This window comes from Gracilinanus agilis, chromosome 2, assembly GCF_016433145.1.
Source record: "Gracilinanus agilis isolate LMUSP501 chromosome 2, AgileGrace, whole genome shotgun sequence".
Classification (NCBI taxonomy): Eukaryota; Metazoa; Chordata; class Mammalia; order Didelphimorphia; family Didelphidae; genus Gracilinanus; species Gracilinanus agilis.
This window is the reverse complement of record NC_058131.1, coordinates 338,223,831-338,251,046: the sequence shown is the minus strand read 5'-3', so window position 1 is coordinate 338,251,046 and position 27,216 is coordinate 338,223,831. Positions and strand designations below refer to the sequence as shown.

The 27,216-nt window shown below is 40.5% G+C and overlaps 1 protein-coding gene across 3 annotated transcripts; it reads right to left on the bottom strand.

Moving 5' to 3' along the window:
- Positions 1-3,261: 3,261 nt before the first annotated feature.
- Positions 3,262-14,595, bottom strand: LOC123235440 (BLCAP apoptosis inducing factor). Of its 3 annotated transcripts, none has more exons than XM_044661564.1 (2): positions 14,549-14,595; positions 3,262-5,049 (listed from the first exon to the last, which is right to left on the bottom strand). In XM_044661564.1, exon 2 carries the CDS (start codon positions 4,895-4,897, stop codon positions 4,634-4,636), a length of 264 nt encoding a protein of 87 aa, XP_044517499.1. In that variant the 5' UTR covers positions 4,898-5,049; positions 14,549-14,595; the 3' UTR covers positions 3,262-4,633. The 3 variants fall into 3 exon arrangements, with proteins under 3 accessions (XP_044517499.1, XP_044517501.1, XP_044517500.1); XM_044661566.1 differs by lacking the exon at positions 14,549-14,595 and adding an exon at positions 13,915-13,977; XM_044661565.1 differs by lacking the exon at positions 14,549-14,595 and adding an exon at positions 7,243-7,357.
- Between the last annotated feature and the right edge of the window lie 12,621 nt (positions 14,596-27,216).

The following is a 27,216-nucleotide window of genomic DNA, read 5'->3' as shown; positions in this document are numbered from 1 at the left end:
TTTTTTTCCCCCAATTCTGACCAGGTGACTTCAGGTTTTCAACCCACCACAGTGCCACCAAATGTCAGAGTTAGATCATCTAGTCTAATGACCTCATTTTACAAAGGATGAAACTGGGGCCTAGAAGAAGGAAAAAAAGTTTCCTAGATCTCACAGTGGATTAGTAGCAGACTAGGGACTTGAGAACCCTGAAACATCACAATAGGCTGAGAGTCTGACAAGGTAAATCTGGTTTCCAAAGTCGAGAACCTGATGACAAAGACGACCTGCTATACCTGTCCCCTCCAAGATAGTGCACACCAGATCACTGTTAGCCTCAAATGACAAGATATGGAGAAATTGGAAGAAGAGTTGATGTCTTTTTGGGGGAGGGGGAGGGACAGGCAGTTCTTTTCAGTCTCAGAGTTGGAAGTGACCTTAGAAGTTCTACCATTCAACCCCTTGTCAGTACGCCCTGATGGGATTATCCAGCCTCTGACAGGAAGCTTGCTACCTTTAAAAAATTTTAATTGTTTCTCCAGTTTGTGAGGCTGAAGAAATCTAAAATCTAGTGATGGAAACAACTATTAGAGATAAGGGAATTTAGACCTAGAGTCTTCCCTGGATCAAAACAAAGCCTGAAAGGAGCCTGGTATTTCTTAAATCCTAAAGGCTCACTGCCACTTTTGGCTATGTCCTCCTTATTCCTATTTTGTCTTTATCCCCCACCCCAATCCCTAATCTTCCATATTCCCATCAAGTTTGTCTTTCTAGGCTAGGACCCTGACAAGGTGGTTAATGCTGATGGCAATGGGGTGGAGGGAGCAGCATTTCCTCAGAAATTTAACTTTGCAAAAGAGGTCCTCAAAAGGTTAGGAAGCCAGGGTTGGCATGTGTGCGTGTATGTGGGTGCATGTGTGTAGCTGTGTGTCCATATTTAACATGTAAAAAATCCTTTGGGGAACATTGTACATTATCTTCTTCCTACTTCACATTCCCCCAGTGGTATGCCCAGTCAGTCGTCCCTTCCACCTCTCAGTAGCATAGCAATAATGACCATGAGCACCTTGGGGTTCATTTGCCCAGTGCTAGGTCTGCCCAGTGCCTGGGGCTGCACACCTGGGGCTAATCTTGCATCTCAGCAACATCAGCTGAGAATGCAGGCTCAGACCCAGGGAGCCCCAGGAGGTGGTGGCTGGGATTCCTTGTACCAACCAGCCCTTGCCTGCAAGGAAGGGCATTGGTGATGGCTTTCCTAGATGCCCCAGCCAGTTCTGAGGGTTTCACCATTTCCATTTTTCAACCTCTCTTCCCCTCCAGCCAATAAAAAGGCAATTTGTTACCTAATGAAGCTGTACCATAATGATTGCTGTCACTGTCTGGATGCTCTTTAGCATTCCTGTCCTGAAGAATTCAGTCCTTGCTACAAGAGAGTCTGAAGCTGTCTTTTTTTTTTTTAAACAGTGTTTTGTAAATTCCAGATGACTATGCAGAGGCCTTGGGGTCTCTCACCCTCACCCTGGTCTGGCTGGGTGTGTAGCCTTCAACCTTGGTAGGGGTTGGGGAGGGAGGGATGTTTTAAGAACTGCAAAAAGGTGGTTTGTAAATACTTTGCATTTTGTCTGATTAAAAACAACAGACCTCACTGGTGCAACAGTGTCTGTGGGGAGGAGGCGGTGTACCTCTGTAGGCATGTTTATGCACATGTGTATATATGGCTGCCGCTATAGAGGTCACTCTTCTCTGATGCCTTACTGTGATGAGTAGGTGATCCTGGCTTATCAGAGGTTACACCAGCTCAGCCTAAGCTTGAGCCAGGTCCTACCAAGCTGAAATGCCTTGAAGGGTCTACTTGTTATCTGAAGACTCCTCCAAGGTGGCTACAGCATCTCATGAAGACATCCCTGTGTCCTGGGAGGTAAAAGGACATCATGGATGAAATCACATTGAAAATATCCAAGGTTACTGTGCCTAAGAGACAATGGCTACTGAGCTCATAAGCACAGTCTTAGTTCCCGGCACTTGTTCACTGGAATCTGGTTTTAAGCCTCGGTGTCAGAACTAGAAAGGTTTCTGGACATCATCTTGACCTAAGTTTTTCAGGGGAAGCTGTGAGTCCAGCTCCAAAAAAAGAGTATGCCTTGCTGATCACCTGCTGGGGCCTGGTCACTGTGGAGTTCTCCCTCTCCAGGACTTCCTGGCCACCCTTCTTCCCCATTTCCTTTCCCTTCTCCCTCCTTCTGGGTCCTCACATCTTAGTCTCCTTCATCTTCTGCTTTCTATTTCCCATTTTATCTTCCCAGGCAATGGGAAAAGCCAAAATGGATCCTCAGTCAAGACTGGGCCTGAGCCAGGGCTCAATCAGTTTATAGGCTTTTATTAAGCACTTGCTGCATATTGAGGCTGTTGCTATGAAAACATGAAAAGGAGTTCACAGTGTAGCAGTCATACATGTGCTAATACCTGTGTTTGAGGGCCCTTGTCTTCATTAGTGAAAATGGTTTAACCTCAGTGACCTTGAGGAAGTCTTTTCGTTCTTTGCTCCTACCTGTTTCCTCACAAAATCTAGATAATACTGGCCTATTTATCTCAGAGGAGGGAGCTTGACAGTGGTAAGAACACTGACACTAGTAAAAGGACCTAGGTTAAAAAGCCCCCTCTCACACTGACCTCACTTATAAAATGCAAGAGCCGCACTAGTCCCTTGCTCCAATAAGGCCAAGGACCTCGAAGGTCCACTCTGGAGCTATGATTCTATTATGATTAGCCTCAAGCTCCCATCTCCATTCTGGGGGCTACACTGATAACTCGCTCTCTTCCTCTCACCTGTCCTGTGATGCCCCCTGGTGGGGGGCTCTTGGACTTCAATAGGCAAAGGTTATTTCTCCACCTACCTTTCCATATTAGACCCGGAGGATAGTGTATAAGTTCTTAGAGACAATGTCCAGGGAAGGACTCTTAACGACATCTTGAGTCAGAAGTTTGAAGGACAGGGAGGTTCCAGCCTAGAAAAAGAAGGCCAGCTGGGTCCAAAGACAATTGAAGGTGGCAAAGAGCAACAAACAGGCAGTCCTGGGTAATGTGACCTTAGACAAATCACTTCTTGTCGGGCCTCACGTCTGCAATGAATGGTAAGGAGGGTCCTTCTGCCTCCGCTCTTCATCCCCTCTCCATGCAATTTCCTAACAGGCTGCATTCTAGTGCCACATAGGACTCCTCTGTTACCTTCATTTAAAGTATAAAAATCAACAGTACTGTAAGGATTCTACAAATCACTTGGAGTCCACAGACCAAAGTTTATAAAGCTTTTATTAAACATCTTAAACAGCTGTGCAATTGAGCCAACCAAAAATAAAACAGTATTTTAACCAGCAGCCCTTAAATTTCAAAAATGTTGCTGTTAGGTCTAATTCCCCAGGTGACAAGCACCAAGTTCAGTCCTCTGCCCAGGTCACCTCCCACTCCTCAGTCAATCCAAGGGATGATGAGCGAGTGGATCAAACTGGAAGTATACTAAGAAAAACAACAAAGTCTTCTTCCTGGCTATTTCTTTGTACTGTGGAATCTCTGAAGATAAAGCCCAAGTTCCCAGTATGGAACGGAAATGGCCACTTCTTATCACCTCTCCTGAGTTGTTCCATTTAGGTTGTTGTGTTCTAGGGCTTGCTTCGTTCAACAATCTCCACCATTGTACCAGGTCTCAACTGTGCTAGTGATAAATTCCCAATTCAGATATGCAATATACATTCTTCTCCAAGCTAATAAAAACAAGATAATCCCCAACTAACACCATTGATTGCTCATCACCACTCTGAAAGCAAAGATCTCCTCTCCAACCCAGTCATGTGGGAATCAGCAGATTTGAAGGAACTGGGACAAAAGATAAAAAACCCCAATGGCTCACAGTACTGCCCCTAAGAAATGAGAACCCTGTAAACTCCAGAAATTGGGGAAGGATGTGGCACTATAAAGGAAGACATGCCCTTGTTCTGATAATCAGGAACTATTGCAAGAGAGCCATCGTTTCTTTCAGAAAAAGAAACAGGACGGTTAAATGTTGACAGCACTGAAATGTCAAAACACATTTCATTCTAGCCTACTGAGCAGGAAGTGGGAGCTCCCAAGTGCCAGTGGCTTCGGTGAAGAGCTGGGGTTTCTGCAATTATGAGACGAGTGTTGACAATGACACAGTTAGCCCTATGGGCAATATAAGGCTGAGAGGTTAGAGAGAAGGAAACTAGTTGCACTCCAGACAGGGTTCACCTAGGTAAAAATAATGAATTCTGCTGCTCCATAGTGGAGATCCCTGGAGCAGCAGTGAGGCTGGCCATATTGGGTCTGGTCCCCTGGCAAGATCTGAGATGAAAGGGTGATCATCCAGTCAATGAGGTGTAGGAATGAAGGCAGGGAAGAAAAACAGCAACAACCACTGACCACTGCTGGGTTTCAAACCAAAAGCACCAGTGGTGCCTTTGTTCACATCGTAAAAAGACTGGAAGTGACATGTCCCAGGTGAAGGATGTCCAATCAGGAATGTACTAATCTAGTCTACACAGACATGCAGGAAGCCTGTGATCGATCAATCATATTGTGAACATCCTTTCCCCTTAGGTTCTCATCTTTAAAGCCAACCAATTAGCAGCATGTGAGGATCTTAAGTCCCCACTATCCTGGGATCATGAGCTGATTCAGGGAGGTGGGAGCCAGTGCAGTGATATAAGAAACAGTTTCCCCAACAGCTGTAACAGATAAGGAACAAGGCTGCCAGGAAGACCAAGGCACAGATTGTGCATGGCTTCCGCTCCAGGAGAAAGCTCAGAAGGTAGAAGCCCATGAACATCGAGTGACTGAACCAGAGAGCTGGATTGAGGGGCTTTGGGATGAGCAGGACAGGCAGTAACCACTGAAGGCAGTACATGGTCTCTGCTGGGCAGGCAGGATAGGAGGGGCACAAGGCCCTGAACAGCAAGTGAACTCTATTTGCTTCTTTGATTTCTTTTCCACTCAATTTTCAACGGCTTCTCCAATGTGTCATGGAGCATCAAGTTGTCCAGTATTCTGAAGATACAACTTAAAAGAAAAACAAACAAACAAAACCAAAATACTTATGGGGGAGAGCAACCTTACAAACAATAAAAGTACTTACTTGTAGTTCTGTGAACTAGAGATCTCAATCAATGCAATCAATCATACTATATTAATTGAGGGACTGAATTTCATTGAAATCCATTACAAATTGCAGAAGTTTTCTTGTAAATGTTTTTTTCTCAGTTGACATGATTTCAAGATGTCAAATGGAGCTACTCTGAGTTTATGATGGATCTAGAAATCTTTTAATCCCATTCTACATTTATCAATATTGGCTAATTCCTTTGAAAATTATTATACAGGGGCAGCTAGGTGTCTCACTGGATAGAATTCCAACCCTGGAGTTGGGAGGACCTGGGTTTAAATCTGGCAAGGTCACTTAACCCCAAATGCCTTTATAGCCCTCCTGCTTTGGAACCAATGCTTAGTTCTCAGACAGAAGGCAGGAGTAAAAAAATTTTTTTTTACAGTCACAACCTGAAAACTAGTGACATAAACCCCTTAGGGCAGGAGTCGGCAATGTATGGCTCTTTCTGCAGGAGCCATAAAGTCAATTTATTTTCAGGCGCTGTTACAGGAGCACGCACTGTGAGCACTGTACGGCTCTCACGAAATTACATTTAAAAAAATGTTTATGGCTCTCACAGCCAAAAAGGTTGCTGACCCCTGCCTTAGGGGATCTGCATAAGGAGCTATGCACCACCCCTGATGGGGACTACTTCAGTCTTCCCCTCTTCAAAAATCAAGGTGGAAAGCCAATTAGCTGGAAAGGGAAGGAAAGGTTTAACATTCTAAAATCTTCTAACAAGTATCTGTTTTAGTTTTCCTTAGATTTTGGCTGATCAAGTATAAGAAGGCAAAAAGACTTTTACCCACTGCTTATGTTCCTGTAACCCAGGTTCTTAAGGATACACCAGTGATTTACATATTCCTTCTTGACACAATGGCAGTCTAAAATAATAGAAAATCCTTTCTTTCCATTGTTCTCAAACACTTATTGTCTACATATAAATATTCCTGTTTCTGCTTCAGGAGGTACATAAAGATTAAATGAGACTGTTTTCAGTTGTCATGGAGTTTAAAATGTAGAAGACTTCTTATAAATTAGCTTTCTAGGAGAAGGGGCACATGGGTTGAAGAATAAGAGGGAAAAACTGAAGGCTATGATTAGTCATTGGCATAACATCACTGTATTGATTCAAAAGCAAAAACTGCATTTCACCTAATATCTCTAGAAAGCAGAATGACCTATGACTTGCCCCAACACTTGAGCAACTTTTGCTCATTCATGGTGACACAAGTGCTAGGTGTGGTCACCCAGAAGGCACTGTAACTGATCTTTAACAAGCCAAGGCAACCTGATTCATTCATGTGGGCCAATAGGGAAGCAACTGGTGACTGACTCAAAGTTTATTATTGGTTGACCAGCTCCACTTGCTCTTAGTAACATCAAAGAAAAAAAGGATCTGTCTCTGCCCTTTGGAACGGTGTCTCCTAAACATTTCTTGATTCTATGTCAAACAGGACACTACTGAAGCTTTACAAACTCTAAGGTTTAAAAGGGAACTAAACCAGATACTCATTAGAAAAACTTTAGAAGTAGCAATGGGGTAGTGCAAAGGTGTCACATACTGGTACCACAACACTCCCGAATGTGGCCCAAACCAGACTGAAATGCAATTGGGAAACATTTAATAGAATAAATAAAACTACAATGAAATATAGATAATATTCATTTGTGGTTTTTTAAGTCAATATATGGCCCACAGAGATCCTTATATAGTATGGTGGCCTGCTTCTTTTTGAGTTTGACACCACTTGTATAGTAGGTTGAGAGTGCTAAATGTGGCATTACGTGGGAGCTGAATCAAAATCCCAACCCTGGTTACTAGACCACTATGAGTCTCATTTTCCATAAGTTTGTTATGAGGGAAATGCTTTGTAAACCTTAAAGTGATATAGAAGATTAATGATTATCAACAATGAGATGGATGGGACCCATTGAATTGTAACATAAAATGTCTGCCTTTTTTACATTGTGTTGGCTGCCTCTCAGTTCCCTGGCTCACCCAGAGCTCAGGTAAGAATGGTAAGGAGGTGGCCACTACATAGTCAGGTGGCACAAGTGTTACCTCTGCTACCTTCTGCTGTGACCCTGAGCCTCAGGTTTCTCACCTGGAAGATGAGGAAGGTGTTGGACAAGGTCCCCTTTCATTTCTAAACCTACGGTCCTATGATATGAATAGCTGCTGCTTGCATAAGGAATCTTCAGAACATTATTCTTGGTTGATTCTGCTGCTGGCTGCACTTGGAGACAGCCTCTCCTTCCCCACCAACAAAACCCCCTATACACAGGTGTGTGTGTCTGGAAGGCTGAAGGGCGATGACTCCTCCTGAGAAGTCTTCTTGGTGCATCTCGGAAAGTCTAAAGAAAAGGATTTTGAGGAGTCACGACATGTGAGTTGAGTTGGGCAACTCTGAACAAGTTGTACTTCATGTCTCTGGGCATTTTCATCCTCATTGTATAAATGAGAGAACTAAGACTTGCAAAAGGTAGCTGAGAGGTAAGTAAAGAGTAGAATTTAGGCCCACTAAAATTAGATGCTGAGCCTGGGTCCAATCTTGCCTTTTCTTTGAGTAATGGCAAGTATAAGAAAGCCCAATTCATTTGTTTCCTTTAAATAAAAGCTCCTTTAATGCTTTTTTATAACATGATTTGATTTGCAAAAATTCTCCAGGAATTCAGTTACTGTATGAAATGCCTTGGGACTGACCAGTGTACTTATGCCCTAAACCTAAGATCTGGTGATCCTACTGACTCTCCTTTTAGGGAACCAAATGAGCTTGGTGCACTGAATACAGTTTGTCTTAAGTGCCTCTGGAAAATTTCCAGATGCTCTGATTCAAAGATAAGTTAACCACCTGAGCCAAATTTTATAGGCAGGATGTGAGTATGGACATTAGTTAGAAAAACTAAATGGCTTTAAAATTGTAGGTGATAAAATATGTTCTTCTAGATGTTGGCATAAGCCATTTCTATACCTAGGTGACAATTTCCCTGAAAGAAGGACTGTAGGCTGCTCAAATGATATCTGAGCCCTGCAACTGGATGTCAACACTATAGAATCTCATGCTGTGCTCTTCCATGAGCTGGTGACAGCCACCATGGGAATCTGTGTAGTGCAGGAGTGAAGAAAACATTTCTTCTTTGCCAAGAGGTATGTTCATGCCAAGGTCAGCATGGAATTGGCAGACTGAAGTGAAAAGTAAACCAATGCTTTCTGAAAACCTAACAACCAGGCGGCAGGGTGGAGTAAAGAAAGCCATATGATCTGGGCAGAAGTACAACATTCGGAGTTATATGCAAGGGAGATCCAAAAATACAATTTAAATGGGAACCATGACCAAAGGGCTAAAGAACTGGATACTTGAAAGCAGATTCCTATCATAACCCATAGCAAGAGCCAACAAAATACAGGAAGGCCTTGGCTTCAGAGTAGGGGTACATTTCTGTCTTTGCTCTAGCCTCCAAATGCCCTGTCCTTTCAGCTGCTAGCTAAATAATTATTTTCAATACCAACAAAGTCTGTTTACTTAAGATCTGAGAGTAAAGAAGGCAAGTATACATACTCCATTCCAGTCAAGCAGGTCTGCTCACTGACTGACACAAATGATTCTCATTTCTGCCTCCATGCCTTTGCATGCCTTTCCTATTATCACTATGGCCAAGCTTTAAGTCTCACTTCCCACCATCTTACCAAAATTTTTTTCATTCTATGCTAATGAGGTTCCCTCCCTACCTTCTAGCCATATACAAACAAGTCATAGAATCTCAAGAGTTGGAAGACTCCTTAGAGTTATTTAGACCTATTTCTTAACTTGAACAGCAAATGCCCTCTTGGTATTCTGGAAAGAATGTTGGGCTTGGAGATAGAAGACGTAGGTTAAAATCCAGGTTAGGCTCTTACTAAACCTAGGAAATTTTGAACACTCCCAGCCTAGGCTATAAAATGTGGGAAGAATTGAGCTAGATAATCTCTCTGGTCCCTTTCAACTCTAAATCTTAGATGCTCTGAACCCAATGACCTTTCTTTTAGGGAACCAAAAGAGCAGACTACACTGAATATTGTTTATCTCAAGTACCAACTTCCCCTACCTACCTGTCTATAACTTCAAGAAGATCAAATTTTTCGCTGTTCTTTGAAATTGGATTTCTTTATATCTAAATGGATTTCACCAAGAGCAATTATTTATTCCCATATTTCCTTCAGTACCTTCTATTTCTGATTCACCTTTTCATTTGGTCAGGTAACCAATAAACCACAACACTCAGAACTCTACAACACTCAGAACTCTATCCTAGGCTTAACAAATTACTAGGCATTTGTTCACCTGCCAAAGACATAGGTGGGGTCAAAGGACAAGCTATTTTCTTTTACAAATTCATATCCCTTAGTCATAATAGAAGCTACTATTTTGAGTACAAAGATCTCCACCCAAACACTTGAAGGATATGATAGGGCTGCTACCATCCAGGTAATGCTAGTAAATCTTTCACACCAAACATTTTTAAGAGTCACATGTAATTCATCATATTCTCTCTTGTTACTGAGAAATGAACCCTAAAGAATTCTGCTGAATTTACTTTTCATAGAAGGAAAAGGCAAAATAATGGCATGTGAGTTCTGACTCTGTTACTAGCTTTGTGACCTTAAACAGATAATTTAACTCTTCTGGACCCTCAGTTCTGGCCCCTCAGTTTCCTCAAGTATAAATTGAGTAAACTGGAAAATACAGTTTCCCAACATTTCTTGACAGTTACATTCACCAATTACTCTTTTTTTAAAAACCCTTACCTTCCGTCTTGGAGTCAATACTTTGTATTGGCTCCAAGGCAGAAGAATGCTAAGGGTAGGCAATGGGGATTAAGTGACTTGCCCAGGATCACACAGCTGGGAAGTGTCTGAGGTTAGATTTGAACCTAGGACCTCCCATCTCTAGGCTTGGCTCTTAATCCACTGAGCTACCCAGCTGCCTCCTCACCAATTACTCTTGCAGATCCTTACAACAGAGGCTGAGCAAGTGAGAAGCAGACAAATATGGAGCTTTTAAAACACTGGAAAAGTCTAAATGAATCAGGCTGCTATCATGTTTTACAAATTGTTCATACAAGAAAAACATAACTCTTCTGAAACCCAACAACCTCTGGAGATTCAAAAACATCAATGTTCAAAAACTTCTGGGGTTTCTTTACTGTTCTCCACGAAATTGAAGTCATACTAAAACTTGTATGACTATTTAATGAAATCTCCTTAACTAGGGCCTTCCTCTGGATTATTTTCCAGCTTATCGATATCTTTATCAATATGCCCAGAGCTGAACATTGCTTCAAAAGAGACTTGACAAGGCAGAATAAAATGAGGTGAAATTATCAACTTATTCCTGAAAGTTATGTCTGTCAATTCAGCCTAAAATTGCATTTCTTTCTTTGCTGCCACATTTCAATGCAGACTCATATGGAATCTGTAGTCTACTAACATTCCCAGATTTTTTTTCAGAGCATGGCCCCCCCTCATCTTGTACTTTTGAAGTTGATTTTTCAGTGTAAGTCTTTATTTTTTGAGTGTAACACTTTATTTATCTCTACTGGATTTTACCTTATTAGATTTGGTCCAATGATCTCCCTGTCCCTGAAAACCCTTAGGAATCCTGACTCTATCTTCCACTGTGTTAGCATCACTCTCAGCTTGGTGGTATCTGCAAATGTGATGAGTATTCCATCTATGCCTTTATTCAAGTCACTGATAAAAATGTTAAGCAGCCCAGGGTGAAGCACAGATTCGTGGGGGCTTCACTGGAGACCTCTTAGCTGAATCTCACAAAGCAGTCATATTTTTAGTATTTGAAAATATTATTAGATATAGTATCCTATGGTCACTTTAACAATCACCCACTCTCCTTTTCTTCTAATAAATATTTATGTGGCACCTAATATTTATAAGATACACTAGGTAAGGCAGTGTGTCCTCTCACCAATTCGAGGTGTCTTTTAACATGGAATGTTATATCTTTTTTCTCATATTAGATGGTGGTATATGGAAGGACTGAGAGAAGAAGAAGCAGGAGACAGCATAACTTTCTGACAGTGATAGGACTAGGTTATTTTCAAACAAGTCACTTAACTAATCATTTCTACAGGAAACAAACCATGATCCTAGCCAATGACAGCAACTTTACAAGCGAGAGAAGGCTTTCACTAATAAGTCATTCACACGAAGAAGTTTAGCAACATTGTATTCTAACTGATATTCCTCTTTGCCTTCCTTCTAGATGATCCAGAGAAATGCTATTGCTGATCTCTCTAGTTCTTCAAGTACACTTGAATTTCAGAGAATTCCTAATCTATGACATCACACAGTCCTGTAGCACTGGGTGCCTGATATCCCCAAAGTGAAAGATCTTAAATAGAATGTAAATATTCCAAAGCTGGGTTGGAAAAAATGCAAGAGAAAAAGACAAGTTAAGATATATCTTTAAAAGATATTTTACAGATGCTAGTTACACTTCCCATCTGTGGTTCACTAATAAAGCTATCAAAAGTCAATCCCTGCTAAGTTTTCCAAATAAGGAACCAATGTCTATTAGCTGTGATAAAAAAACCTAATATTTTCTGTATCCCTGACATATGTCTAAGACTTTTTCTGACACAATCTTTGACAATGGTGTTATGTATTGCCGGATTGGTTGAGCAACATCAAGTGAGTTCCCTTGAACGCTTTATAGACCTCTGCAACAGATAAAAAAGAAAATTTCATAAAAGAAATGGAAAGTAGGTCTGAATCAAGTCCCAGATTCTCTCTTTATTACTTTTAGGAGAAAATATAACGGTCTAGTATTTTTTTTTTAAATAGGCAATGGGGATCAAGTGACTTGCCCAGGGTCACACAGCTAGGAAGTGTCTGAGGTCAAATTTGAACCTAGGACCTCCTCTCTCTAGGCCTGGCTCACAATCCACTGAGCTACCCAGCTGCCCCCCTAGTATTTTTTTAAAACATTCCTTTTGTCTCTCTTTCTATGCCCATACCTTATCCCAAACTTTGCAGCTGTCTCCTTTTAAAAGCAGTATAACTCGACTATCCTATCCAACTTCCTAAATACCCTCATACCCAGGAGATATACAAATCATGAAACAAAATAAAATAAGCTTTATGATGCAGCTGAAATCAATGTGTTACTCAGCAAGGATGGGGAGTAGGTAAAGCTGGGATAAGTTAAACAGTGCTGTCAAACTCAAATATAAAGGGAGTCACTAAACAATAATGAAGATCCCTGAGGCTACATGTTGGCTTAGAAAATCACATATTAACATGATCTATGTGCTCTATTGCATTTTTATCTATTTTGTTAAACATTTCCCAATTACATTTTTTTAAAAATTATTTTAGACCCTTAACTTCTGTGTATTGACTTATAGGTGGAAGAGTGGTAAGGGTAGGCAATGGGGGTCAAGTGACTTGCCCAGGGTCACACAGCTGGGAAGTGTCTGAGTCCGGATTTGAACCTAGGACCTCCCGTCTCTAGGCCTGGCTCTCAATCCACTGAGCTACCCAGTTGCCCTCCCAATTACATTTTAATCTGATTTGGGCTACACTGGGGAATGTTCCCTAAAATGTCCTTTAAAACTTTATAATAGCATGGTTGTGTTTTAAGCAACAACAACAAAAAAAATCAATAATCAATTGATCAATAAACATTTATTAAATGCCTACTATGGACCAGGCACTGTATTAGGCAGCAATGAGACAAAAGTGTTTATTTATTTATTTTTTTTGCTTAATGCACAATTAGAGGGGGCTCTCTTCCCCCTTTAATATTATAACTTAATAGCATTTACCACCTCTCCAGTGACTCCAGAATGTATAATTTCCCGACAGCTTTCTGTCACTCATCACAAGGCAAAGTCATTAAATCATGCTGTTTTTTCTACATTAAAATCACTTACAAGATGATGTACTCCAATGTATCTAGCTAATTGGTGAGAATAAAATCCTAATGTGTTGGACAGGCAAACCAACAGCCTCAGTATGAGAGAGGCTAATATATTGTGTAGGAAGAATACAAGGAGGCTAAGGGTCAGGAAACTGGTTCTATCCCCAACTTTACCATAGTCTTACTATATAAGCTTGGGACACTTCCTCTAGACCTGTTACCTTACCTACAAAATGAAATTTTTTCCTGCTCTAAAGTTTCACTATTATGATTTGTTATGACACTATGATGTATTGAGAAGGCACTGAAACTCTCCCAAGTTTGAGACCCTGGCTATGACAATATTAGCTGTGAAGCCCCAAATAATTTTAACTGAAGGTGATTCAGTTTCCTCATCTCTAAGATGGAGATAACAAAATTTAACTACCCCTCTCTCAAGACAGCAAAGAGGAAAAGTACTCTGCAAACCTTAAAGTCCTATATAAAGAGCCACCTCTGATATTTACCACCTGCCTGACCTTGGAAAAGACACATACAACCTCCCTAAGACTAGAAGGTCTCTAGGAGTCTCTTCCAGTCCTAGATTTACAACCCCATAATTATTATTACTGTTCCACTACAGAATGTTCAAAGCACCTTACCATTCACAAATCTCCTTCATGGAAGTTCCATTTCTTACTTTCTTCTCTATACTACTGTCAATACTTTGAGAATAGTAAGCAAGCTGCAGAAGTAAATCTAAAGCCCAGGGAGAGGGAGCAATGACTCATCCAAGATTATACAATATAAGGAACAAGAGAAGCTATTCCCCCCCCCAAATATACATAAATTATGGACTAATAATAGATTGCAACTTACAGCTTTAGGGTTTCGGAAAGCTTTCAAACACATTCTTTCATTTGATGTCGATTAGAACAGCTCAAGGCATGTGTTACTGCTCCCATTTTATATATGAAGATACAAAGGCTTAGAAAGGGAAAATGGCTAGGAACTCCTGGGAGGATGGCACCCCCAGGCCGCAGATCTTTCCACCCTCTCTAAGAATAAGTTACTGCCAGTCCCCCCAGGCTTTTTACGTGTCCCCTACCTCTCTGGAACTCAAGAGACAGTGAGGAAAACCCAGATTTGGAGTTTGCGGATAATCCGCATGAAGGCTTGGAACAATGATCTCTCCCATTCCTTCTGGCTGCCCCCTCGGGATAGTGCCTGATATTTCTTAGCCCACGGCCCCGAAAATAAAGGGGGAGCATCAGGGGAAGAAAAAGTGCATTCCGCGCCTGCGCCGAAGGGGATGCTAGTAGGTAGTGGGGCGCAGCGCCCCAGAGTTATGCGCTTGCGCCAGAAGAGGGTTTTCCCTTCACCCCTAATTCCCCCCTCCCTCCAGGTGATCCGCGGCTTTGGAGAAGGACCCGGGGAGAGCCAACGCGGCACGTAAAGGCTGCCCTCAGGACTCCCACCCCTCTCCACTGCGCTCAGGCCAGGGCCGTGCTACCTGCAAACGTCGCCACGGCCGCGTCGCCGCCGCCGCCGCTGCCGCCGCCACCGGAAGCCCCAACGCCTTCCCCTCCCCTTCCCTCCCCTCCCCTCTCTTGTTCAGCGTTACGGTCGAGGACCCACTCCCGAGCCGGGCCTGTCCTAGGAGTTCGCCTGAGTTCCGTACACCCTGACCCCAAAGCCTCCCTCCGTTCTGCGCCTTCCCTTTAGGGTCCCAGCCCCGTTCCTCATCCGCGTCCAATTCTGCCCTAGGGTTGGGGAAATTCAACACATTACATGACCAAGTCATCCCTGGAAAAGATAAGATGTAACGTGCCACAACCCTAGAAGAAACCAGGTTCTTTTTTGTCAGGCTCTGTGCCGGGCAACTCTGAGGAATGAGGCAACATGCCCCGCATGCGTAGGCGATAGATTAGGGGCCTCGAAAGCCGGCTCTCCCGCGCTCCGTTATAAGTTGCTGTGGGAGGAGGAGGAGGTCTTGGTTAGAGTGAGAGGCGGGTAATTGGCAACCCGTGTATAATGGGACTATCCTCAGTGAATTTCCCATAAACGTGATGGTATAGTTTTGGGACTTGGAGAAAATAACGTTATCCTGACTTCTCTAGGAGAACAGGAATAGGAAGGCTTGCACGGTTATTTGGCCAGGGGCACATGTGGATGGAGTGGAAAGTGAAGCTCGGAAGTCTTGAGTTCAAATTCAACCTCTATAGCTGTGTAACCTAGGCATGCCTCTTAAACCGCTGTCTGCCTCAGTTTCCTCATCTGTAAAATGGGGATAATAATAATAGTAACTATCTCCCAAGCTTGTGAGGAATCAAATGCTTTTAAAGTCATTATTCTCTTCCACTACCGCATATCTGTTTCAGTTAAACTGAACCATTTACCTCCCCTAAGGACCACTTGTGTTTTCTATCTTTAATGTTTTTGCTATCTGTGCTGCACCTTCCAGCCTACGGCAAATCTCCACTCAGTAATGATTCCTATTTCTGTCTAAGGATCACAGAATCTAAGTCACTGACTCAGCAATCATTTAGTCCAACCTATTTGCATAAGGAAGTGACTGGCTAGAATGGATACTACGTTCTTTCCCCAAGTCTTTCATGCTTTATTAGAAAAAAAGCAGTTCATTTAGAAAGGTGGTTTGCAAAATTGATATATTGATATTGATATTCTATGGGAGCAGAGCATTTGAATATTATTTTGAAACACATTGATTTTCTTATGATGAAATATTTGGAAAGGTATTTTGAGTTGTTGATTGGTAAACATAGAACTACCAAAGTAGTCGGAAAAACCACTTTTTAATCAGGATAGGGATAAAGTCCAATATTTGGCCCTTTACTCGGAGTCTGGACTCAAAACTTTTACAGAGTCTACACCCTGGACTCTGGGGACATTATCCCTGGAATTGCCATCCAGCTTGAAGACAACTCTGAGGAGCCATTAAAGTTGGGAAGCTTAAATACCTTTCTAGGGAACTTGGGGACTAAGAAGGAGAGGGTTGATTGACTTTACAATGGCAACAAAGGAAAATGAGGAATTCCAGACAGGAATAATAGTGAGAGGCTAATGCTTTACAATGGACACTACTAGTGAGGTTGGACTTTCCCTCAGGGAGTACTTCAATTGTGACAAGGTCAAACCTGAGGCTTTCACCTTCAAGCTAGGCAAACTGGGATTCATTAAATCTTTCTAGGCTACAAGTTTGGGGGCTTCTAGATTCCACCTCCACAGAATTAATATTAGAGGTAGCCTTTTTTTCTTAGGGATAATCAATATGAAGCAAATTTGTTTTACCCCAAAAAATTTTTCCTGAAAAGCATGAATTTAATGGATAATTTTGAAGAGCAGAGTATTCTAAAGAAATCAATGCAAGGTCTTTAAAGTATGAATTTGTTCTCTGATGCAGAAAGATAAAGTGACTGCATTCTGAGAAATTGATTATGGATAATAAATTCACAGAATAATATTTTGCATTTTTATCCATTTTAAAAACACTTGCTCTGTAAATTAAATAGAAAAAAGTAAAGTTCTGCTTATTCAACTTGATGAGTATAGAGAAGGAATTATCTTATTTTGAAAAACTTGATATTTCTATGTATCAGTGATGATAAACCTTTTAGAGATGGAGTGCAGGGCCCTATCCCCTCACTCCTCCACCCAGGCTGAGTGCCATGCCCCCCCCAAAACCCCCCAACACTCCCCCACCCGCCAGTGCCAGGCCTGCCACACACACCCTCATCCCACACAGTGAAGGGAAAAAACACAGTAACAAACCACTGCTTCCCAAGTCTTGTGAGGTGCAGAGGTGAACCCCCAGGGGTTCCGGAAGGGTACCTTTTGCAAGAATATAAGACTCAAACTTAGCTTAAAAATAAAAAGAGAAATTTATTAATTTAGAAAGTAATGTTGAAGCTGTGTGACCCTGGGCAAGTCACTTGACCCCCATTGCCTACCCTTACCACTCTTCCACCTATAAGTCAATACACAGAAGTTAAGGGTTTAAAAAAAAAAAAAAAAGAAAGTAATGTTGAGAATGGCCAGGAAGATAGCAAGGTAGAACAACAAGATGGAAAGCTGCTCCTTGGGAGGACAGCATAGATGGAAAAGCTGTCCCCTAGAGGACATCAATTCTGGGGTTTTTAATACTCTTTACAACAGTGAAGACATGACTCTAGAGTGGTAAGCACTGAAGCAAGGAGTTGAGGAAGTTTGTCAGAGGGCATGGGGGTGGTTCTCCAGATTTAGAGGATAGTGTGTCTCTTTGTCCATCTCAAATCAATGGGACAATCAAAGGAGGGTAATTCTCAAGGTCAGATGTTTTGGATTAGGAGTCCTGAGGGTGTAAGGGAGCTAAGGAATTTCCCTGTTTACAGTTTGCCTGAGTTTGGGGGGATACAATGCCCGTGCTACCAAGTTCTACTGCAATACATTGGGCCCAGCCCTAGAAGTCTACAGCTCACTCTGTTTAGTTTCACACGGTGGATGCCATTGTGGTTTAGGTACTGTAGGTGCCATTTAGCCATCATTGCAGCATTCTTGATGCTATTAGCTTCCATCATAGCCATAGCAAGCCCAAGGGGTTGTTAAATGTTCAGAAAGCTCAGCATGTAGGTAAATATCACTTACATAAACTGAAGTATTTGAGTCCCTCCTGGATTGGGAAGGAGGTTGGCCACAGCTAAAGACTGTGTAGGGGAGTCACTGGGCATTCTTTGAATCTTAGTATCTGCAATCAAAGCCATACCATGTCCTATTAGATTTAGGAATATATGCCAGTCACTAAATATTCGAGTTCTTGTTCTTGATTGGCAGGGTACTGTTTATGCTCACATGCATCTACTACACTGAGACCTTTTTCTCCATAAAATTTTCTTACACAGTAGACATGGGCAACACAGGACCATACTCTGAATGATGTTTGATGGACATCTTTAGTTTGTGACTCTCTTCATCCCATTGGTCTGGCTTTGCATTAACAGTCTCAAGCATAAAATGGGTCCTCTTTGATAATCTGAATGCAAGTGTGTTCACAGAATATTTCTGTACCTCCTCCATCATCACCCCCTTCTGAAGATCAATGGGGGAGCTACTGAGGCCATGGCTGCACAGCCACTTCTGGTGTCTAGAAGTGCAGGCAGTAGATTTGACTGTAGGGCAGCCAATCCTGGCTGTAACATAGGAAGAACAGTAGCCCTGGCTGTGATGTAAAAGGAAGCATGTGTATTGATAGTGGTCTTATGTTATCTGAGTAAGAACTTGTAAATAGCACATTGAAACAAGCATTAAAAACCTAAAAATTTTATAGTTTTGACTCTAGGCAAATAAAGAATTCCCTGGTTTATCAAACAAAACAATGTAAATTTTACTACCCTTCATAACATCTTTTTTGTGTCAATCAGAGTTTCTCCTGTAGTTCTTACAAAAAGCAGCATTCAACTGAAAAGTGAAAAAGAATTGTGAATGGCAATAGTATCAGAGACATTATGTTTTGAGAAACATTGTCTCAAGCAAGAGCCCACTCACTACTGTAATGATTTATTGTGATTGTTATTTTGTGTTACAATTTTTTTTAAATTTTATTTATTTTTATTTTTTTAAACTCTTACCTTCTTTCTTGGAGCCAATTGGCTCCAAGGCAGAAGAGTGGTAAAGGTTAGGCAATGGGGGTCAAGTGACTTGCTCAGGGTCACACAGCTGGGAAGTGTCTGAGACCAGATTTGAACCCAAGACTTCCCGTCTCTAGGTCTGGCTCTCAATCCACTGAGCTACCCAGCTGCCCCACAAATTTCAAAATTAGAAAAGATTTGATAAAATATAGGTTACTTTATTTTTACTGTATATTTAAGACCTTTGTTATAAATATTAAAATCAATTCTTAACTTCATTTGAATAAAATATAGACTAAATAAATTATTAATCTATGTTGTTTTTTGAAAAGTGTAAGTAGGGAAACTTTTTTAATCAAAAAGAGAGGCTTACTTCTCAAAGTTTGGAAACTTCATTTAGAGTAAAACTGCTTTTAGCTGGTGTTATGGGGACACCTGGCGGTAGGAGAAGTTCAAATTATACTCCCCTATCAAAGTTGGCTCTCCATAGTATTTATATTGGAGAGTAGCATCTTTATTTAACAGAAAGCCTTAGGTAAAGAGCATTTTTATTAAACCTATGCCCCTTACAAATCTTGGCATGGGGCTCAAAAGGGAACACAAGCCAATTGCCCCGAAAGCCTTTCTGGAGATTGCAGTCTAGTTAGACATTATCTTTGACCTTTGAGTAGGACAAGTATGTCAATAAAGGAAGAGATCTTGCTTCTGGACCCATTATCCCACTGAAACTTCTCTCTCCAAGCTTCCCAATTGTCCTTTCTAAGACTAGCTCCTTTTTGATTTCTTGGCAATATGAGACAGCATGAAGAACCTCCTGTTTATTGAAACTCTCTTCTTCTTTCTCTTCTGTGACATTGTTCTCTTAGTGTTCTCTTTTTCTGTTTCCTTCTTTGGCTCCACTTTATCCTATCCCCCTAAATAAAAGTGCTAAATATTAACATTCCCCAAGACAGTTTCTCAGCTACCTTCTTGCTCTCTTTTTCTGGCATTCATTGGCAGATTAAGACTCTAGGAAACCTTTCCACAACAAAACCTGGGTGGCTTCTCTCCAAGCTTACCAATTTACCTTATTTGAAACTAACCACCAGGACCTCCAAGGTGAAGTGACTTCCTTGGTTCTAAGAAAGGAAGTGTGGCACAATAGGAAGAGCACAAATCTTTTTAAAATTATCTTGCAAAATATTTGCATATTGTTCATTTTTGTAAATGAACTCCAAACCTCAAAATAAAAACTCAAACAAAATAAAGTAAAAATTTGTATGCTTTCATCTGCATTCTGACTCCAACAGTTCTTTCTTTGGAGGTGGATAGAATTCTTTGTCATAAATCCCTCAGAATTGTCCTGGATCGTTGTATTGCTGAGAGTAGCTTAATCTATCACAGTTGATCATTTCACAATGTTGCTGTTAACTGTGTATAATTTTCTCTTGGTACTGCTTATTTCACTCTATTAATTTGTGCAGTTCTTTCCAGAAGAACACAAATCTCGAAACCAGGAGAATTTAGTTCAGACATCAGCTCTGACACAAGTGTGTGACTTTAAGAGAATAATTTTCTTTTCCTAAGCTTCAGTTTATTCATCTATAAAATGGGAAATATACTGATACTTATTTCAGAGGATTGTGGTAAGGAAGGAAAATGCTTTATAAACCATGTGCTATAGGAATGAATAATTGTTTTCTATTTTTAATAGAAAAGAATCATAAATGTCTCATAATGGATAAGGAGAAGAGCATTTTGAGGTTTATGGAACATGTGAGAAAGTAGTGAAAGCAATTATTCTCAAATTTCAAATAAAGAAATGGACTTTGGTCAAATATCCCATAGGTTAATAACTGGAGGTTGGGATTTAGGGAATAGCATACCATTCATATTGACCCCAGGTATCTTCCCTGTGTTTTCAGAAAATATAGGCATTGCTTCTTATCCTATGTATTAGCATGGGTTCCAGAACCAGTTCAATTCAATTATGAAAAGGTTGGAGTTGAAATTAGTTGCATGCTCAGTCAATTAACAAACATTAAGCACCTTCTGCCAGGCACTAGGGTAGTCCTTAGGGGATACAAATTAAAAAATGAAACTGCTCTTATCCTCTAGGAGTTTACATTCTATCAAAGGAAGCAATATATACATGAGTAAATAAATTCACAATAGATACAAAGTAAAAACAAAGTCATTTTCAGGGAAGGCACCAGCAACTGTAGAATTAAAAAAGATTTGATATGGGATGAATTTTAAGATGAATTTTGAAGAAAAATAGGAATTCTAAAAGGCAGATATGAGGAAGTAGTGAATTCCCAGCAAGGAGTGGGAAGGTGGGATGTTATGAATAAGGAACAGTAAGTAGTTTGGTGAACCCAAGAGTAGATGAAGGAAAGTAATGATGAAATAAGATGAAAAGGTAGGCTGAATATCTAACTGATTTGACATGCAGGTCAAGGAGAATAAGGAGTTGAGGTTGACTGTATGATTATGAACTCAAGTGGCTACAAGAATGGTCTCATGATCAAGGAAAATTTGGGAGAGGTATGATATTGGGGAGGAAGAGATAATGAATTATATTTTAGACATGTTGAAGTTAAGATGCTTATGGGATGCCCAGTTGGAAATGTCTAAAAGGCAGTTGCTGATGTGGGACTGAAGCTCAAGAGAAAGATTGAAGATGCTTGTAGAGATCACTAGTAGCCCACTTACTACTGTAACAATTTATTGTAATTGTTATTTTGTGTTACAAATTTTAAAATTAGAAAAGATTTGATAAAATATAGGTTACTTTATTTTTACTATATATTTAAGACCTTTGTTATAAATATTAAAATAAATTCTTAACTTCATTTGAATAAAATATAGGCTAAATAAATTTCACATAGTCTTGCTTGGTTCCAGGTTCTATATCTGTAAAATGAGGATGTTGGGCTAGGTAACCCTAAGGTCCCTTCTATTTCCATGATTATCAGCTGCTTAAGAGCAGCGACCTTTCCCCATGACTTTCCACCCATAAACATCTTGGGAAATGTCTGCAGAATGTTGAATGAATGAGCATCTCCATCTGTGCTCAGGTTCAGAGAAATTACAGGCCCAACATATCTGCCTGGCTCATGATGCATTTGGAATATTACACTCAGTCATGAGCTCCACATTTTAGGAAGAATATTGATTAGCACTCTATTACAAATATGAATACGATGAGCAATAATACATGCATAACCCAGTGGAATTGCTTGTTAGCTCCGGGAGTGGGGAGGGAGAGAACATGAATTATGGAACCATGGGAAAAAAACATGGAAAAAATTAATTAATTAACTAAAAGAATATTAATCAGCATATCCAGGGGAAGCTAGAGAGAGCTCATGCCCCTGAAGAATCAGATGAAGAAACAGAGGATATTTAGCTTACAGAAGGGAAGACTAGGGGAATCCACAATGCTATTTTCTTTCTTTTTTCTTTTTTTAATTCAAAGATAATTTGTTTTCCCAATTACTTATAATAACAATTTTCAACCTGTGTTTTCTGAAATTATAAGATTAAAATTGTCTCCCTTCCTTCCTCCTTCCCTCCTCCTTCTTAGAGATAGTAAGCAAATTAATCTGGATTATACATGTATTATCAGGGGCAGAGGTAAGATGGCAGCTTTGTAGCAGCAAAAGCTGAAACTGCTTTGATAATCCTTCCAAACCAATCTTTAAAAAGTTCCTCAGAATGATTGGAGTCAAAAGCCAATAGCAAGACAGAGTGATGGGGCTCTCCTGCTGAACATAACTTGAAAGGTAGGCAGAAAGAGCTGATTTTCACAGGATTTTTATGGGATAAGGGGGAACCAGAAGCAAAACTGCACACAGAGAAGTGCTGACTGACCACCACACCCACCTATTATTCCAGGAGTTTGGGTTTAGGCCAACTTCAAGGTCCTGGGACCCTGCCTACACACCAACAACAGAGCACCCCAAATCCCAGAACCAGCCCTTGAAATCCCTGGTCCCAGCACCAGCCCACAGTGAGGCTCAGAAGTTGGTAGTGCTTGGTCCTTTCAAGCCTACACTGTGGTGAAGCCCCAGGGCAAAATAGTTCCAGTGCTGAGACCTACAAGCCATCAGCAGAGGAGACAGAATTTCATCAGCTTTCAAAACTCCCAGTCCACAGGCAAAAAAAAAAAAAAAGGGCTGGGAAAATGAGCAAACAACAAAAGAAACACCTAATCCTAGAAAATTTTTGTGGAGACAAAGAGCAAAACACAGAATCAACAGGGGACAGTGAGAACCAAGCAACCACATGCAAAACTTCAAAGTAAAACAGGAACTGGTCCCAGGCTCTGGAAGAACTCAAAAAGGAATTAAAAAACCAAATAAGACAGGTTAAAGAAAAACGGGGAAAAAATCATGCAAGGCATATTTCCATATTGGTCACTGTTGTAAGAGAATATTTATATAAAGCCAAAATCCTTAAATAAAACCAGAAATAAACTAATGTTAAAGATGGTATATGCTTTGATCTGCATCTAATTCCAGCATTCTTTCTCTGGAGGTGGATAGCATTCTTTGTCTCAAGTCCTTCAGAATTGTCCCAGATCATCATAATGCTGAGAGTAGCTATATCTTACACAGTTGATCATCATACAATAAATAATGGTATTTTCAGGTGTTTGAGGGACTTTCACTGGAAGAGGGATAAGACTTGTTCTAGTGAGCATGGCATCAGAAGTAGATGTACAGGGTATAGGTCATAGAGAAGCAAGTTACAAATCAATTCAAGGAAGACTTTACTGATTACCTCCCCTCCACCCTCTCACCGCCCCCCCCCCCCCCACTCTCAAAGTGGAAGGAATTGTCTTGTGAAACATTAAATTCCCTATCACTGGAAGTATTCTAGTACTGATTGAACACCCCTTGTGAGGGATATTGCAGAGCAATGGGGTCAAATTAATATAGAAAGAAGGTCTGTAAATCATACATAAGAATCCCTGCAAGTGGCATATTGACTTAGAAAATGACACATTGCCATTATTTATTGTATTTTTGTTAATTTTGTTAAATATTTCCTAATTACATTTTAATCTGGTTCTGGGGACCCTTTAGTTTGTGGGTAGTGTGTTTGATACCTCTGTTTTAAACAGAATTCTGGATCAAGCATGAGCTGGATTAGACAGCCTCAGAGACTCTGTGAATCTATCTTTGTATAAGGGAGTCAAGGAACTTTTATTTCTTACTTTTATTTATTTCTTTTATTTTAATAACAAATTTCCACATAAGTTTTCCAAAGTTATATGATTCCTATTGTCTCTGTCCCTTCTTCCCTCCTTCCTCCTGGGATTGACAAGCAATTCAGTCTGGGTTATACATATATTATCAATTAAAACACATTTCCATATTACTAATTTTTTAGGAGAATAATCTTATAAAACCAAAACCCCAAGCCATATACCCAAATAGTCAAGTGATAAATCATCTGTTATAATCTGCATTGTATATACTTTGATCTGCATCTAATTCCAACATTTCTTTCTCTGGAAGTGAATAGCATTCTTTTTCATAAGTCTCTCAAAATTGTCCTGGATCACTTTGCTACTAAGATTGCTCTTTTAGGGAAGTTTTAAAAGATTGTATCTCAGGGGCAGCTAGGTTGCACAATGAATAGAGTGCCAGGCCTGGAGTCAAGAGGACCTGGGTTCAAATGTGGCCTCATTTACTTCCTAGAATTGTTACTAGGTCAGAAAGTAAGGGTTTAAAAAATAAAAAGGAAAAGAAAAAGAAAAAGTATCCTTAATTACTATGGCTGAGCTTTGCATACATAGAATGTCTCACTATCCTATTCTGGATATGCTCCAACTTTCTTATGTCTGTGTGACCCTAGACAAATCACTTAACTTCTTAGTGACTTAGGTAATGTTCCAAGACCATAAGTTTCAGTGAAGATGCTGACTTGCACTGGTAGAGGGAGTTTCCCTATCAGGGAGTTCTGTATGCCAGTGAAATCAGGCATCCAGTTCCTATTCCTCACATAATGAGGGGCCACTACACCCAAATGCCACCAAACCAGTCTATTTTGTATTTCAGCAGACTTTATATAATCACCCAAATATGCAAACTATCTCTTGGTAGAGCAAGAGTTTAAAACAAATGGTAGTTAGAATTTCTGCCTTCTTCCAGCAGGGGACACCACTACACCACAGATGGGGTGGACAGCCTGCTAAAGGCCAGGCTGGAAGCTCTGAAACAATGTCTGTCCTTCACCAGGTAGGACCATCTCCCCGAGACTGTGGGAGGAACAGGGTGGAGAGAACCTAGGTTTAAGGTCAGCTTCTTCCTAATAAAGAACACGGCCACTCCTTCCTCTCTTCTTTCTACTAAGCAACCTGTTATCCCTCACCTTAGCTCTTCTGCCTTCCTCTGGAGTCTGCAACCAGTGACCAGGCCCTGACTCTCACTGTGTGACCATGTACAAGTCATCTGTACCCTTGAGCCTCAGCTTCTGCATGTGTGCAATGGGGGCAATGATACCTTCAGCACTTACCTTACCTGGTGGTTGTGAGGCTCAAATGAAAGATTCCGAGCAAACCATTTTACACATCTCAAAGCCCTGGCTGTATGAATTCCAGAAAGTACTACTGCTTCCATTCCTATGATGTACCAGGCAGAGTGGCAACATGACATGGAGTTGTGCTTGGAGAGCAAGATTTGAAGCAAGGAAGACCTGAATTCAAGTGCTACCTCTGACACATAAGTGACTGTAAAACCCTGGAAAGGTCATTGAACATTTCAGTATTTATGCAGCTTTCTAAGACTATAAATTGCAGAGAAATTGCCAGCCTATATTGATGGAAGGAATTTCCTCACCTAGCTGCCAGGTATTACCTAGCAGCTGATAGGTACCAAGTAATAGCTCAAGTATGCAATGGGTGTGGGTTCAGGGAGACCCATGAAAATTTCCTGTCCAGTGAAATCATAGCTCAAGGCTCCATTCCTATTCCTATCCATTTATTTGTCATTTCTTGACAAAACTGAGGAATGGATCACACAAGTACTGCATTGATGTCCATGAAATATTTTGTAAATACATAACCCAAGCCAGGCTTCCAACATGCTGGAGGGATCACCTCAGGGACTAGTTCTGGGAGAATGTGGACAAGACTTACATAAGAAAAGAAGGTGTGGATACATTGGGATCTTCACCTGGCAGGAAATGCCTTCTGGGTAGATCATGTATAAATTAATCAAAGAGCATTTATTAAATGCCTACTGTGTGCCAGGCACTGTGCTAGATGCTGGGGATACAACGACAATCAATAATTTCTGTTTGCAAGGAGCTAAAATTCTTTAGTATCTACTAAAATATTAAAGTAAGTACTCTGGGCAAAGCCCTGTTTGTGCCTCGTACCCTGGGGATGCAAAGAGAGATGCCCTCATAGCTATTTCTCTCATGAGGTTTATGATGGGGGAAAGGCATAGAATGAAACAATTATAAGCAGAGTTAGAAGGGACTTTAGATTCGACTCCAGTTCAATCCTCTCCATTTTACAAATGAGGAAACTGAGGCCCAGGGAGGTTAAATGACTTACCCAAGGCCACACAGATAGTAAGCATCCGAAGTAGGACTCAAACCCAGTCTTCTCATTCCAGAGTCAGTAATCTTTCCATTGAACCACACTGCTTTTTACATGTACCTCAATCAACAAGGATTTGTTAAGCACATCCAGCCCAAGACACTTATTAGCTCTGTGACAATGAGCAAATCATTCAACCACTATCTGCTTCAGTTTTCTCATGAGTAAAATGGGCACATAATAGTATCTACATCCTGGGGTTGTTATGAGGATCAGATGAAATAACACTTGTAAAGCATTTAAGGCACCATATAAATTCTAGCTAGCTAATAGTAGTTGTCGTAGTAATAGTCACAGTGGTTTTATTATTATGAAATACTATTATGAGAATTAATACACTTTAAAATATCATTCATCAATAATCACATTTAATAATATTTAATACCATTTAACTACTCATGAAAATATTAATAATTATTGCTTGGTGTTGGGGATACAAACATAAAAGCTAGACATATATAGAAGTCAAAATGCAAAGTATCCTTAGATAAGAATTCCCTCCTCTAATGTGTGAAATTAGAATCTGTTACCCTAAAAACTATGATTTCCAACAAAACTACAATCCCCAGCAAAAACTATGATTCTAGGATCCCACTCACTTCCTGTCATTATGTGCCAATGTAGACAGGCTATAAAATGGATAGAGTTCTGTGTCTAGAGCTCTTTTCCTTCCTATCACAGCTTTGGTGGAGCAGGCTTTTTGAGCAGGTAGAAAAACTTAGTCACGTGATTCTATTTAGTCAGATAATAAACTTTATAAAAATAATACTTAAAGTATTCAACTTTAATTTAACTCTTACACATGTAATAGATTAAGTTATGGGGAATGACCTGAAATACAAAAAAATTAAGTGATCTGCCAGGGCCACAGAGCTAGTAAGTGTCAGAACTACTTTATTTATTTATTTAATTTTTGGAATAGCTACTCTGATTTTATTTTTATTTTTCTCCAAAATTACA

What these genes read in the sequence shown, in the direction of transcription:
- LOC123235440 (XM_044661564.1), bottom strand. Translation starts at nt 4,897, where the DNA reads ATGTACTGCCTTCAGTGGTTACTGCCTGTCCTGCTCATCCCAAAGCCC.